This window comes from Bombina bombina, chromosome 6 (assembly GCF_027579735.1).
Source record: "Bombina bombina isolate aBomBom1 chromosome 6, aBomBom1.pri, whole genome shotgun sequence".
Lineage (NCBI taxonomy): Eukaryota > Metazoa > Chordata > Amphibia > Anura > Bombinatoridae > Bombina > Bombina bombina.
This window is the reverse complement of record NC_069504.1, coordinates 882420788-882435965: the sequence shown is the minus strand read 5'-3', so window position 1 is coordinate 882435965 and position 15178 is coordinate 882420788. Positions and strand designations below refer to the sequence as shown.

The 15178-nt window shown below is 36.9% G+C and overlaps 1 protein-coding gene and 1 long non-coding RNA gene across 2 annotated transcripts; both read left to right on the top strand.

Moving 5' to 3' along the window:
• Positions 1 to 849: 849 nt before the first annotated feature.
• PPP1R35 (protein phosphatase 1 regulatory subunit 35) lies at positions 850 to 13755 on the top strand. The gene is made up of 5 exons (XM_053716148.1): positions 850 to 1072; positions 1407 to 1614; positions 9889 to 10111; positions 10198 to 10316; positions 13199 to 13755. The coding sequence occupies exons 2-5, from the start codon at positions 1408 to 1410 to the stop codon at positions 13370 to 13372; spliced, it is 723 nt and encodes a 240-aa protein (XP_053572123.1). The 5' UTR covers positions 850 to 1072; position 1407; the 3' UTR covers positions 13373 to 13755.
• Positions 13756 to 13875: 120 nt separating this feature from the next.
• LOC128662345 (uncharacterized) lies at positions 13876 to 14861 on the top strand. The gene is made up of 3 exons (XR_008402752.1): positions 13876 to 14007; positions 14087 to 14179; positions 14267 to 14861. It is a non-coding gene; the product is annotated as an uncharacterized LOC128662345 (long non-coding RNA).
• The last annotated feature ends 317 nt before the right edge of the window (positions 14862 to 15178 follow it).

Below are 15178 nucleotides of genomic sequence, written 5' to 3'. Positions count from 1 at the left end.
ACACTGCTGTCTCACTCACTGACTACACATGCAGTCACGAGCCAATTAAGGAGACTACACGTGCAGTCAGGAGCCAATGTGCCGCCAAAGCCGCCAAAAGGTTAAGATGATCTGTGACCCCCTAGGTATCAATCACGTGTCAACCATGTGATATGCGTATTGCGTAGCAGGCAGACGGAAAGTCAGAAACCAAAAAATAAAATAAAAAAAATAAATACATTTAAAAAAAATTGTGCTGAAGCAGGGACACACCTACACACTGCTGCTGACACACTAGTGTGTCAAGCACTGCTGTAGGCATTGGCAACTCTGGGGAAATGCCACTCGTGTGTGCTACAAAACGTTGGTCGAGAACTCTAGATGGACTGAAATGAAAACTGTCAGTGTTCCGCTGGCAAAATTATATCGAAGCTTTACCTACTATAACAGATAACTGATGCACCCCTTACTAAATAATACATATTTGTACTACGCATATAACTTATTACCGTGCAATTAATACGTTCATTCTGTAATCATGCATATTTTTATATGTGCAGTTTAAACTTCCTACTGTAATAAATAACCGTATATATATTTGTACAGTCAGCAAGTAACTTGCTGAGTCTGGGTGTGCTAACATGGACACTGGCACGCTTTATGGTGTAGCAAGATGGCCGATTTTCAAGACAGCGAATTGGAAAAAAAAAACATTCCAGATTCTGCTTTTCACATAAATCAACTGCTAATCAAGCAAAACTTTCGGCAATAGGGAAAAATACAAACAGCGCATTTAATTTAGGCAGTTCTCGAATCTTAGAACTTCACTCAAAATTGAGGTAGGACCGCTGTGTGATCACGTGACTGACGTGACGTCATCATTCAGTTGTCGGATGTGAGCTATAGCCACTGATCTGCTATAGGATTCTTTTTTTTATTTACTATTCTGACATCAGGTAGAGAGTACAAACATGGCGACCTCTTAATTTGGAGGTGAATAAATATGGCTGTCAGAAGTTTCCATAGTAATCCTTATGTCGTTTTAATCTCTATGGTACTAACGGCTCCTACAAGCAGTGAAGAGGCTAACCAGGTACCAGGACAACTCTAGCTTTACAATCTCAATGTGTTTTCACGGTTTCTTTGTGTTTAGTCCTTTCGCTACTGGAGAGGGTTGGGTTTGTCAACTAAGGGGTTACTACTATTTTTTTTTATCCCTTCTGTCAATCTGTGGTTAATTGTGCCTTTTTCAGAATACATATATTTACATCTTTAGCAATTGGTATGTTTAGATAAACATTTTTCATGTTTTAAAAGTTTTGTTGTATTTTACAATGACTCAGGTTATTATCTCCTGTTCTTTCTTATTGCAAGATTATTTTATTTGTAAGGTTTACAACCATCATTATTTTGTTTTAATTTTCCAGAATGTCTCAGACTATGTCATACACCCCACAAAATTATCTAGGGGAGGACGAAGGAGAAATCCTCCCATTTACATTTGCTCCACAACCACTGACCCTAGATCCAAGACTTCCTGACTCTCACCCACTACTAGATATTTCTCTAACGCCTGAGAAGAATGCCGGAATTCTGCGGAGAGAGAACTCGGATCATCAGAGAGGCCAAAGGCAGGTTGGTGAGGATAATGCATTTAAGGGGATATGAAACCCAATGTTTTCTTTTAGATAGCTCGTTCAATTTTAAACAACTTTCTGATTTGCTTCACTGTCTTGGTATCCTCGGTTGAAGGATCAGTAATGTACTACTGGGCCTCAGCTAAAAGCCAATATATGTACAGCCACCAATTAGCAGCTTCTGAACCTACCTAGGTATATGTATCAACAAATGATACAAAGAAAACAAAAGAAAAGAGAGATAATATAAATACATTGGAAAGTTATTTAACCCCTTAGTGACCCGACCATTTTTCTATTTTCTTACCCTTAAAGGGGCAGTAAACATTCAGAATAATGTTATACAATTCTGCACACTGTGCAGAATTATATAACATTATTTTAGCGGTAACTTCAAAAATGAAAAGTCTTTCCAGATTTTGTAGTCTAAAGTTGGACTCCGCTCCAGGATCTACTGAGCGGGTCTTGGATATCCAAAGCGCTTTGCGGGCTTGCTGGCTAGTCGCAGCACGCCCGGTCGCGCTATTGGACTAAATGTAGCTCGCTCCCGCTCTGATCTACCAGCGGGAGCGAGTTACATTTAGTCCAATAGCGCGACCGGGCGTGCTGCGACCATTCCTTTTTCTCTCAAAATTAGCGATAGTTAAATTGGAACACTGATATCTGTCAGGAATCCCTGAATAACCCTTCACGTGTGTGTGTGTGTGTATATATATATATATATATATATATATATATATATATTTTTTTTTAGTAGACAAGCCAAAGTATTGATCTAGGCCCATTTTGGTATATTTCATGCCACCATTTCACCACCAAATTAAAAAATAAAAATAAAATGGTGTTTTTCACAAACTTTAGGTTTCTCACTGAAATTATTTACAGCTTGTGCAATTATGGCACAAATGGCTGTAAATGCTTCTTTGGGATCCCCTTTGTTCAGAAATAGCAGACATTTATGGCTTTGGCATTACTTTTTGGTAATTAGAAGGCTGCTAAATGCCGCTGCGCACCACACTTCTATTATGCCCAGCAGTGAAGGGGTTAATTTTATCTTTAGTGTAGAGATCAGCCTCCCAACTCCTGATCCCTCCCTGACCCCTCTGAAACAGCTCTCTTGCCTCCCGCACCTCACAATTGTCAGCGCCATTCTAAGTATTGGGAGAAAGTCTGCCAGTACTAAAATAAAAGGTTGTTTGTTTGTTTTTCCGTTTAAAAAAATAAAAATAAATATATATATATATATATATATATATATATATATATATATATATATATATAATATGCAGTGTTGGATCTCCCCCCCCCCCCCAACAGCTCTCTAACCCTCCCCCCCTCTACCTATTTGCTGCCATTTTTGGTCAAAATTTGGCTTTTTTTGCCTAAATACCCCATTTTTCTGTAGTGTAGCTGCCCCTCTCAATACCCTACCCCCTCCCAGATACCTTTCCCAATACTTAATAAATTATTGCCCCTCTCCCTCCTTCCCTTACAGAGGCTCCAGCAGTTACAACACTTAATACGGTATGCGCGCCCCCTCGCGTGCACACCCCCTCACACACGTGCACAACCTTTGCAAGCACTGCCGGAACTGATCCAGCGGTGGACCGTCCACCCGCCTCTCTGCATTGGTTTGCTTAAAAAGGGTATTGCAGTGTTACCTCAATATTGATGCATCACTATTATACCCTGAAAGTGTCTGGAAGAGATCATGATCGCTTCCAGTGCTTGAAAACACTGAGGACGTGCAGGGTACGTCCTTGGTCACTAACAGTTTTTGTAGGAAGTACCCTGCACGTCCTTGGTCGTTAAAGGGTTAAAATGTAATGCTCTATCTCAGTGGTGGGCAAGAGGTAGATCGCGGTCTACCAGTGGACCGCACGTGAATTTTGAGGTGACCGCCTGGAAAATTTCAAAAGTCTGCATAATAAGAGAAATATTTCTTATACATCTAGATTCTAATTGAAGAGCCTCGTCACCGTAGATGTATGAAAAATGTTTCTCTTATGCAAACTTTTGAAATTGGCTATGAGTCTATGACGGCGGTATGTGTACTTCAGCATGTGCAACGTGGCTGTAGCTGAACTTGCTGCCCCAGCTTTGGTTACTGCCTGTCCCAAACTCTCTTACTTTTTGTCTCAAGAGCGGTCAGTCCATAGTACTGACTCTTCATGCACCAGGCTGAGATGCTGCTCAGTATCCCTGGGTTTGGCAGTTCCAGGTCCTGCTCTGTCTGATATTCTGCTGCTACTTTCTAGTTCTGTCCTCCGTTACTTGTCACCAGGCTCTGCTGGGTGAATGGTCTGGTAGTGTTTTTCTCTCAGGGTCTGTTACTTCCCCTCAGGTTCTTTTTCTTACTCTGTACCAGGCTTTGATGCTGCTCTCTGATACTTTCTCTGACACACTAATATTAGCTATACTGTGCTAGTTTCTGCAGACTTCTGTCCCCAGAATTCGTTGTCACCAGATTGTGCTGTTGCTGCTATACCAGTCTCTGGTTGCTGTGTAAGGCGGTACAGAGCCTGCAGGTCCTGCCGCTTTCACAACTATTTGCAGTAGTCTTCAGCTAGTAGCAGATGGATGGAGAGCAGCCAACAGAACCTGCCCCCTAATCAACCTGACATGGCGTCCAGCCAATTAAATTACTTTGTAGAATGAGTCTGTCTATGATTGGCTGAGAATAGTTCATTGTCATCGTTGTACCTGAGCTGTGGGCTTCCCATGTGTTCCAGGCTTGACTATTCCGCTAGCCCTAGACTCGAGCCGTCTTGATTGTGAGACTACTTATTCATACGTAGGCGCGGTACACAGATAAGGTTGCTTGATGGTCCCAGTGTGACGTAAAGAGAGAGCACTCACAGTCAGTAAAGAGCGCGGCTGTATTTATTATTAAAGAGCGTGGCTGATTTTTAAAGCTGTATTATTTGAGGCAAAAGTACAATTTTCAGCCAGCAACTGGTGTGTTTGTTTTTAGTTTGGTGACAACGTCACTTGGAATAAAATTAGCGGTAGCCCTTGCCTTACAAAAGTCTGCCCACCCCTGCTCTATCTGAACCATGAAAGAAAAAAATGGGTTTCATGTCCCTTTAAATCCCATTTTTACCCAGGGAAAAACGTTAATAATCCACATAGTTTCAAAGATAGCCAATTCCTTACTACTCTATGACTAGTTAAAATGTATACAGGGGTCGAAAAATATTATGGTTTACTAGTCGTGGTTAAAAGTTACTAGCCCACTCAATGTTATATATAAGAAAACCAAATTTCGATGTCGTCCTGGACTAATGGACCACTGGAAATTTCAAGCCGTGTGTGTGTGTATGTATGTATATATATATATATATATATATATATATATATATATATATATATATATATATATATATATATATTTATTAATATTAAATTAACTGGACCGCTCATTGTTTAATCCCTGTTTTTCATATGTACGTAACTTTGGATTGCGTCAACAAATTGTTTTCTTGGCATCCTTTGTTGAAAAGTATACTTATAGACTTGGGAGCAGCAATGCACTACTGGGAGCTTGCTAAACACATTGGGTGAGTCAATGACAAAACAAACATGTGTAGCCACCAATCACCAGTTAACCCCAGTAGTGCATTGCTGCTCCAGAGTCTACCTAGGTATGCGTTTCTAAAAAGTATACCAAGGGAACAAAGCCCATTTCATAATAGAAGTAAATTTGAAAGTTATTGAAATTGTGAGCCAGATTATAAATGGAGCACTTTTAAACGTAGAAGTAAGCTTTCTGATCGTGGTGTCGGGTTGCGCTCATATTACAAATTAAAGGGACATAAAACAAGTTGGAATAGAGACAAAATATAATATGTACTTTAATTACTTTACCTGCAAATGTGTACTGCAGTGCCTCACCATTAACTCTTTCTTTTAAGTTTGTAAAGCTCTAACTCCCCCCACACATTTCCATCTATGGCTGTATCTATATCTATTGTTTTGATAGAATGCAAAAGTGAATAGGGATTATATGCTGAAGCATGCCTAGGAGCTGTGAACTCGGTTGAAATACAATGCCTGTGTAAGTATTTTTGCTTATTTTTGCAAATTTATTTTAAAATACTTGGCAGCAATTTTTTTTTAAAAAAAAATTATATGCAAACTATTTTTTCATTAATTAGCCCTTTTAGGATATGCACATATCTCAACCTGTTTTATGGCACTTGAAAAGTTATTGTTTGTGCGCTAACCCGACAAGTGTAAAAAGCTGAACTTATATACTTAGAACATATTCTGTTATGTGCAGAACATAGGAATGTGAAATATTTACAGTACATACAAAGTATAACACAAATATATATATTTTCAGACGTGTGTGTATATATATATATATATATATATATATATATATATATATATATATATATATATATATATGTATATGTATGTAATGTGTGTATCTCTGTTAAAACCCTTTTGCTTGCCTTTTTTCCCTAACACCTGAGATCTCTTATCTTTGAGACCTTATAACTTTTTTGTGCAATAAATATATTTTTTAATATTTTTTATTAGATGGTGTTATGAATGTAACTGTGTGTTTTGTGACACTTTTTGTTTCGTAAAAAAACTGTTAAAGGGACACTAAACCCACAATTTTTCTTTCATGATTCAGGTAGAGAAAACAATTTTAAACAACATTCCAATTTACTTCTATTATCTAATTTGCTTAATTATTTAGATATCTTTGTTGAAGAAATAGCAATGCACATGGGTGAGCAAGTCAAACAATGCATCTATGTGCAGCCACCAATCAGCAGCTACTGATCCTATTCAGCAAAAGATATCAAGAGAATGAAGAAAAATAGATAATTGAAGTAAATTAGAAAGTTGTTTAAGATTGCATGCTTTTTCTAAATCATGAAAGAAAATTTTTTTGGTTTCATGTCCCTTTTAACCAGAGCTCTGACAAAGCTCAAGCGATCGCACACCCGTGAAAAAAACGTATTGCTTGCGCGTAACTGTTAGCGCGCCATTTTGTAATCTGGCCCTGTATGTTTTATCTGAAACATAAAATTTAAATTTTTTACTTTACTGTTTCTTTAAATGTTGAAAAGAATTAGCTAAGCCTACATGAAAATAATGCTGCACCAACCTTTATGAAATTGGGAATGTTGATAGACTTTATTGTCTAGGAAGTTGTATATGCTGAGATAAAGGGTTGTTTAATATATTTTGAGAATACTCCATAGAAGCAAACTACTGAAATAAGTAAATCTATGCCACTTAGCCCTAGGTTTATGGGATTCACACATTTTCTTCTGTTTAATGTTGTAGTGTAAAAGGCAGGGAGTACCTGGAGCAGTTCCTTGTAGGATGCATGTTTGCTTTCCCTGACTTGTGAGAAATTATCTATTAAATTACTGCAGACTACTATCTGTCTACTTATCTGAGAGAAATAGGACAGGCACTTGAAATTGTATAATTTCTTACCTTTTATAAGGGAGACTTAAGTCAGAATTTAAATTTTCATGATTCAGACACAGCATCCAGTTTTAAAATACTTTCAAATTCACTTCTATTATAATATTTCATTTGTTCTCTTGATATTCTTTATTGAAGAGTATACTGGACAGGCTGGTATATTGGAGTGAATGTGTCTTTAGCAGTCTGTGGCAGCTGTGTTTGCAGCATTGCTTTAAAAAATTTTGTAAACACTACTGCCAGATAGCTAAAAGCACATGCGCGCTCCTGAGCTCACCTGGGGTTACTCTTTACCAAAGAATACCACAAGAACTAAGCCCAATTGATAACATAAGTAAACAGGAAGGTTACTCTATTCAATCCATTTAAATATAATTTCTAATTCACTGTCCCTTTAAAAACTAATAATTATAAAATGGTTCTATTTAAAGTGAAAGTCTAGTCAAAATTAAACTTTTATGATTCAGATAGGCCATGCCATTTTAAACAACTTTACAGTTTACTTTTATCATCAAATTTGCTCATTTCTAAGCACTTGAAGACTGCCTCTTATCTCAGTGCATTTTGACAGTTTTTCACAGCTAGACGGCGCTAGTTCATGTGTGCCATACTGATAAAATTCAGTCAGCACTGATTGGCTAAAATGCAAGTCTGTCTGTCTGAGATAAGGGGCAGTCTGCATAGGCTTAGATGCAAGGTAATCACCGAGGTAAAAAGTATATTAATATAACTGTTCGTTATGCAAAACTGGGTAATAAAGGGATTATCTATCTTTTAAAACAATAACAATTCTGGTGTAGACTGTCCCTTTTTAAAGTGAAGGTAAACTTTCAAGAATGAGTGCCCGGTTTTTAAAAATACTATTAAAAACAGGGGCACTTTAATTCTTGAAAGTTTACATTTCATCCGTTTTCTTAAAATATACTTACCTTTTCTTCTTGAAGCTGTTCCAGCGCTTCACCAGCCCGTCGCAAGCCTCTTCATACGTCAGCAATGACGATTCCGGCATCCTCCAATCACGGCTCCCCCCCCCCCAGGGGAATTATTGCTTGAGGCAACGCCGTAATTGGAGGAAGCCAATTCATACATCTACATTACATATATTACTCTCTATTTGAAATGTAGATGTATAAAAATAATGACTTTTTTTCCCATTGTTGAATCTAAAACAAGGATTTTTAAAATGTATTAGTTTTTTATAAAATGGATGAGAAAAAAACACAACATGCTTAAAGGGACACTTAACACCTGATAAAAATCATTAAAAAGAATGTTTTCTTATGAATTAAAATCAAGTAACTACTACTGTCTGCTTTATTTGTTCAGCTTACCCCAAAGTGTTGAAAAAAATTGATTTGAAGATGAATGCTAATAAGGTGCTTGATTCTCCCATGTAAGGTGCCATATTAGAACGTACGTTACACTGGGGCACAGCAGTCATGTGACTCAATACAGAGTCACATGGCACGCACTTCATATCTCCCTATAATGTATGCATGCATATAGGAAACACAGCAGCAGCACTCAATATTAGAGACAGAGCTTGTGCTGCAGTTTATGTTACAAATCTGTTACTGAAATAAAACATTTTATTATGCTTTTCTATGTAAAAAAGGTCATTTCTATCAAACAAACATCTGGTTAGTGTCCCACTTACTTTTTTATTTATGTGCACTAGTCTTACACAAACCGTAATATTGCTACTAATATATATTTACATTTATAGACATTGTAAAGTGTGCACTTGGCCCACTACAGAATATTTAAAAAGGGACAAAAAAAATATTGTATTGAACAAATCTCCAAGAAAAAGTATTTGCAACATGAGTTATTCAGTCTATTTTCTCCCACGGACTGGAGTCTCTGTGCTCTCTCTCCCCCCTCGGCCCCTCCCTCTGCAGACCGGCGTTTGTCGAGTGCCCTGCATTCACACACCTTAGGAATGTGTCAGAGTGGTAACGTTTGAAAAGTAAGCTTTTGTTTTCAACATTATTTGTAATACTGGATGAGATTTAAATAGATCAATAACATTGAGATAGAAAGATATGCAAGGGTACATTGTGCTATTTCAAATTTAAAGGGACGGTCTACTCCAGAATTTCTATTGTTTAAAAAGATGGATAATTCCTTTATTACCCATTACCCAATTTTGCATAACCAACATGGTTATATTAATATACTTTTTTACCTTTGTGATTACCTTGTATCTAAGTCTCTGCAGACTGCCCCCTAAGTTCTTTTGACAGACTTGCACTTTAGCCAATCAATGCTTACTCCTAGGTAACATTGTGCTCACGCCCGTGGAGTTATCTATATGACACACATGAACTAACGCCCTCTAGCTGTGAAAACTATCAAACCTTCAGAGAAGAGGCAGCCAGGACTTAGAAATTTAGCATATGACGCTACGTAGGTCTAGCTTTTAACTAAGAATACCAAGAGAACAAAGCAAATTTGATTATTAAAGTAAATTGGAAAGTTGTTTAAAATGACATGCCCTATCTGAATCATGAAAGTTTAATTTTGACTAGACTGTCCCTTTTAAAAGATCTCTTGTGATTAGTTAGCAAGAGAATGTGGCATTTATGCATGTGAAACCTGGCATTGCTTTGGGCTTTTATAACAAGTATCCATTGTAGCAAAATGTGCTCTTACTATTTTTGTTTTATCTATATAATGAATGTATGATTTAAATATTTTGTTGTGGCAACAGATAGTAAGTAGGACATATGTACAGTTTTTATTATTCTGTCTGTCTTATTCTGCTCATGAATGCTCTTAATTCCGGGTAATTTTTTATTGTTTAAACACTCAGGTGCGTTTTAATGTCACTAATCACAAAGAAGAAACAATGGCTCCAACTATAATACTTCCAACCCCAGGGCTGCTGGAGGTTCCCAGGAAGCATAGCAGCATAGCGTTGGAACAAGAAGTGCAGAATGAGGCGGAACAGAAGTTTGATGCCATGAAAGCTGTGCAGAGTGAACTTGAACGTTCCTACAGAGCAAGGCGGTTGGTGGAGAACAAAGCAGCTAAAGGTGAAAGGAGACAGTTTTCTAATTTGTGGGAGAGTGATCATCACTGAGGCAGTTTTCTAATGGGCTAACCTATCTCTCTTTTGTAGCACTTAATATGTGCAGAGTACATAATCTGTACCAAGGACTGGTGAGTGTGGAACCACCTGCTGAGCAAATTCAAAAACTAGCTGAAAAAGAGAGACAGCGCAGAGTAGAGTGCAAAGAGGTAAGGGGTTCACTTGTTATTTTAGATTTTTAGAAGTTTGTGGCACCACTGACATTTCCTTTAAAACTCTATTCTTTTATTTGATTTTTTTGGTGTGCAGAGTTGTTTTGTCTACATCGCTTGTGGGAATCTGCTTTTTTTCAGAGCTGCAGTTATACTTGTGAAAGTTCAACACCCTAGGAACTGGATTTGCACAGATCTAAGTGTGTTAAACTTTCACAAGAATAACTGCGGTTCCAAAAAGAGCTGAATCCCACAAGCAATGTAGACGAAAAAATTCTGCACACCAAAAAAAAATATAAAAAAAATGCCCCCCTACTTTGCATCCTTAGATGATGATACAAGCTCCAATTGGATGAATGATTCTGGCCCCTGGTTTAAAGGGACAGTTAAGGTCAAATTAAACTCTCATGATTCAGATAGAGCATGCAAATTTAAACCACTTTCCAATTTAATTCTCTTATCAAATTTGCTTTGTTCTCTTGGTATCTTTTATCGAAGATTAAAACTCGGTAGGCTTATAAGAGCTCAGGTGTGTGCACGTGTCTTTAGCACTCTGGCAGCAATGTTTTGCAACATTGTATAACAAATCTACAAATAATTTTACAAAACACTGCTGCCATAGAATACTAAAGACACGTGCACACTCCTGAGCTCTTATGAGCCTACCTAGTTTTACTCTTCCTTAAAAGATACCAAGAGAACAAAGCAAATTTGATAATAGAAGGAAAATTGTTTAAATTTGCATGCTCTATCTGAATCATAAAAGTTTTATTTTGACTTTACTGTCCGTTTTAAAGTAAATTAAATTTCGGAGCAGAGGCCATAATGATTTAAAGAAATACAGATATGATTAAAAATATAAACAAATACATACTATAATATATATGCTCTCTAGCCTGAACTGCAGGTATGTTTTATAAAATGTAGTGCATGCTTTTTATATGTGTATGTGTATGTATATATGTGTATATAATATATATGTGTGTGTGTGTTTGACTTTACCAAACTAGTTCTTAAAGGGTAATTATAGTAATAACATTAAATTTACTGACAGTGCAATAATCTCCTGCAAAGGGTTAAAGGGACAGTCTACAATAGAATTGTTATTGTTTTAAAAGATAGATAATACCTTTTTATTACCCATTCCCCAGTTTTGCACAACCAACACAGTTATATTAATATACTTTTTACCTCTGATTACCTTGTATCTAAGAACCTTCTGACAGCCCCCTGATCACATGACACTGACTCTGACTATATAAAATCTATTGAGCTGCATTTAGTATTGTGCTAAATCTTAAATAACTCCCTGAGCGTTAACACAGTGTTATCTATATGGCCAACATGAACTTATCAGTCTCATGTTGTTAAAATCAATTTTAAAAGCATGTGATAAGAGGCAGCCCTTAAGGGCTTAGAAATTAGCATATGAGATTACCTAGGTTTAGTTTCATCTAAGAATACCAAGAGAACAAAGCAAATTTGATGATAAAAGTAAATTGGAAAGTTGATTAAAATTACATGCCCTATCTGAATAATGAAAGTTTAATTTTGACTAGACTGTCCCTTTTTAATCACATAAAGTACTTCTCTGGATCCTCAGAGAACTGCCGCTGATCCAACCAACAGTGTTAGTCTCACAACCCAGCTGTGCAACTAGCGCTGTTTGGATCAGCCGCAGTTTCTGTTCAGGACCAGCAGTGCTTTGCAGCTCATCAAAATATCTAAAACTTGCACTCTGGTGTATCTTAGACTCTCTTTTTAAGGAATATTTGGAAGACCAATGTGTGTGTATATATGTGTTTATACAAAACTGTGAAGGATACAGAAGCTTCGTAGTGAAAAAGTCAACAATCTTAGCTTTGATCGTGAAACGCATCAGATGACGTAGACACCTGTCCTGTTTCTACCTGCACTCCTCTTCGGTATGCCCGTTGTATTGTAAGTTTTAAATGTATATGCCAATAAATGTGAAGTTTTATCCACACCACGATCAAAGCTAAGATTGTTGCCTTTTTCACTACTAAGCTTCTGTACCTCTGTTCTCTGGATATTATCCTTCACAGTTTTGTATGCGAGTGCGCACCAGGGATTCCTTCAGGTGCTGCACACGCCTGACCCGGGGAAGTAACGGCTGCTATCTAGAGTCGGCAGAAAGCTAAGTGAGTGACAGTTTCTCCCTTTTTTTTTTTTTTTTTGTATGTCCGATTAGCAAGATACATTTGCAAGCCTACTAAAATTGTATTTGTTATTGGCAATTAGTATTTCAAAGGTCCAGTCCGTCAAGAAAGACAGTTCATGGACTGCACAATTCTTAGCAGTTTCACAGCTATTATCCCACAATAAGATTATAAGTAGAAGTCTGTTAATTTTGTAGTAGTTACAAAGTGTGGAGATTCTAAAGCTTCAAACAGCACCAAGAGCAAGAGTTTATATTATTTATTAACATATGTGAGGATTAAATATAAAAGAGAGATTTCTTATCAACTTTTTTAGGAATTATATTTTAACAGGATCCTGTTAAAGTGTTTGGAATTTGTGTATGTATGTACTACTGACCCTGCATGACCCAGCTTTGTAAGTAGCTCTGCTAATTTGATTAGTGACAGTTTCTGCTCTGCAGCCCCTGAGCAGTACTTCTACTATGTGTTTAACTCCTTTGCTGGAGGTAAACATAAAGAAGTGCAGGGGTTCTAAAATCAAAATGATGTGCTTTAACAAAATTAGTGTCATTTTTCAACTATAATGGCCCTTTTAATATGTTTTCAACTTTTTGGTATAAACGGTGGCATTTATTTTGTTTCATATACTTTGTGTATTGGGCATTTTTCTTTGAACGTATGCTACTAACTTTTTTTTTTTTTTTTTCCCTCCCTTAGGTCACTCAGATTGAGGGTCCAGATATCTTCATATTCTCACAGCCATCTGATATTTACACAGAGACTCCTTATTTAAATGTTGAGGGACTTCCTCCTCTCACACTTCTTCCCCGCACACGGCCTTCTCGTTCTACTTTTGACATGCACAATAAGCTGAGAGAGTGGTCTTCCTAATAACACATAACATCTGCTTTAATTAGTGGGATGTGTATTTTTGATAGAGGCACATGAGACTTTTGAAATAATTTGATGGAGAAAAACGGTATCGCCATTTAGGAAGATGAAAACACAAGTGTAAAGTAATAGCAGTAACACAAGGGAATAGGGATGGTTAGGATGATGCTGGAGGTGAACAGAGCCCTTGGTGTAGCCATTGCAGGTGCTTATAGCCCTTGATAGTAGTCTCTTTTGTATTATCTTGCGCGAGCAGGAAATGGTATGTCTCCAATGTTTGGAGTCTGTATTATTACTTTTGTAAACATTTTATTTTTATGCATATTTTATATTAATAAATGTAATAATGTTTGAATGCAAATAAAAATTTCGAGGTGTCTGTATGACCTTTGTCTTTACAGTAAATTGTTTATTTTATTTAACTTATTAAACGTGACTCTTAATTATGCCTGATGTACGCCCATTTCCGGCCCAGAGTTTTTACGTAGTCATCTGGCATTATGGCGCGTTTGATTTAGGGATTCGCGCCCGAGTCCGGTAGCATTCTGGGAATTGTAGTTTCCGTGCTGCGCAAAGCAATGGAACGCGCTGAATTTGAGTTACTACGGGAGAGACAAGTGGAAAAGATCCAAGAGGTGATGATTCTGTTAACATTTGTTGTCCACACTGAGATCCCTAAATTAAATGTTACTGTTCAATAATTTGTGCCCGTAGAACCTCCTGGAAGCAGCAGAATTATTGTCTAAATTGAACATGAACCTGGACGTCTGGGGGAAGCTGTCAGGGGAAAGTGAAAAGCTGTTGCAGGTATTGTATGTCGCACTCCTCCCCCACGTGGCAAGATACAGATTGGTACACGCCCCGGGTTGACACCATATGTTTCTTTAACTCTAGGTTTGGACACATTTCCAGAATCAGCTGCTTGTCCTGTCTCAAGCTTTTATGAATCCCAAGTAATCATGAACAGCCGTCGCCCTACGTTTTAAATTGCATCAAATAAATAACGATTGTTTTCACGTGTTTGTGTACGTTTTAAAGCAATAGTGATCTACATGCCTTTATGTAATTACTAACAAACGGACTATTTTTTACGTTCAGGGATTTAAACACATTTGATGGATGTTGTTGATAGATGTTTTAAATTAGCCAACTCAATGTATTTCTAGTCTTTTTAACTATTTCTACAAATAATGTAACCTTTATATCTCCAAATGGTATGTTACTGTGTGTATAGAACGATTTCCTATTGTCATGTTTCAGTGAGGTTCTGTGATCAAATGCATTAATAAGTTCCTATCAACATCAGTGACATGCAGGCTTGAGGGTAAATGAACATCCTACTATCGTATTTATATAGTGGGGTAATACAGTCTCTGTATACTTGTCTTTACCGTTTTGTACATTACAGCAGGGTATTTGTAACATTTTCTATATGTATAACACCTCACACATTATTCTAAAAGCTTTGTGAAATAGAAGTTTGAATATATATGGCACATTCGATTTTTCTTTATTTTAGATAAGACCTATTTTCACACGTTTTAACACCTGTTTTTACTTCTAAAACAGTAAATCTTTAACATTACAGATAGCAATATTTTCTACTTTTAAATTAGATAATTCAAGTAAGTTGGAAATTTGTTTAAAATTGCATGTTCTTTCTAAATCATGAAAGAAAACCTTTAAAGGGACACTGAAACCATTTTTTTTTTCTTTCATGATTAAGATAGAGCATGCAAATTTAAGCAACTTTCTAATTTACTCCTATTCATTTTTCTCCGTTCTCTTGCTTTCTTTATTTGAAAA

What these genes read in the sequence shown, in the direction of transcription:
- PPP1R35 (XM_053716148.1), top strand. Translation starts at nt 1,408, where the DNA reads ATGTCTCAGACTATGTCATACACCCCACAAAATTATCTAGGGGAGGAC. An exon ending in GGAGAACAAAGCAGCTAAAG is followed by an intron (nt 10,112 to 10,197) that starts GTGAAAGGAGAC and finishes TCTCTTTTGTAG; the next exon opens with CACTTAATATGTGCAGAGTA. An exon ending in GCAGAGTAGAGTGCAAAGAG is followed by an intron (nt 10,317 to 13,198) that starts GTAAGGGGTTCA and finishes TCCCTCCCTTAG; the next exon opens with GTCACTCAGATTGAGGGTCC.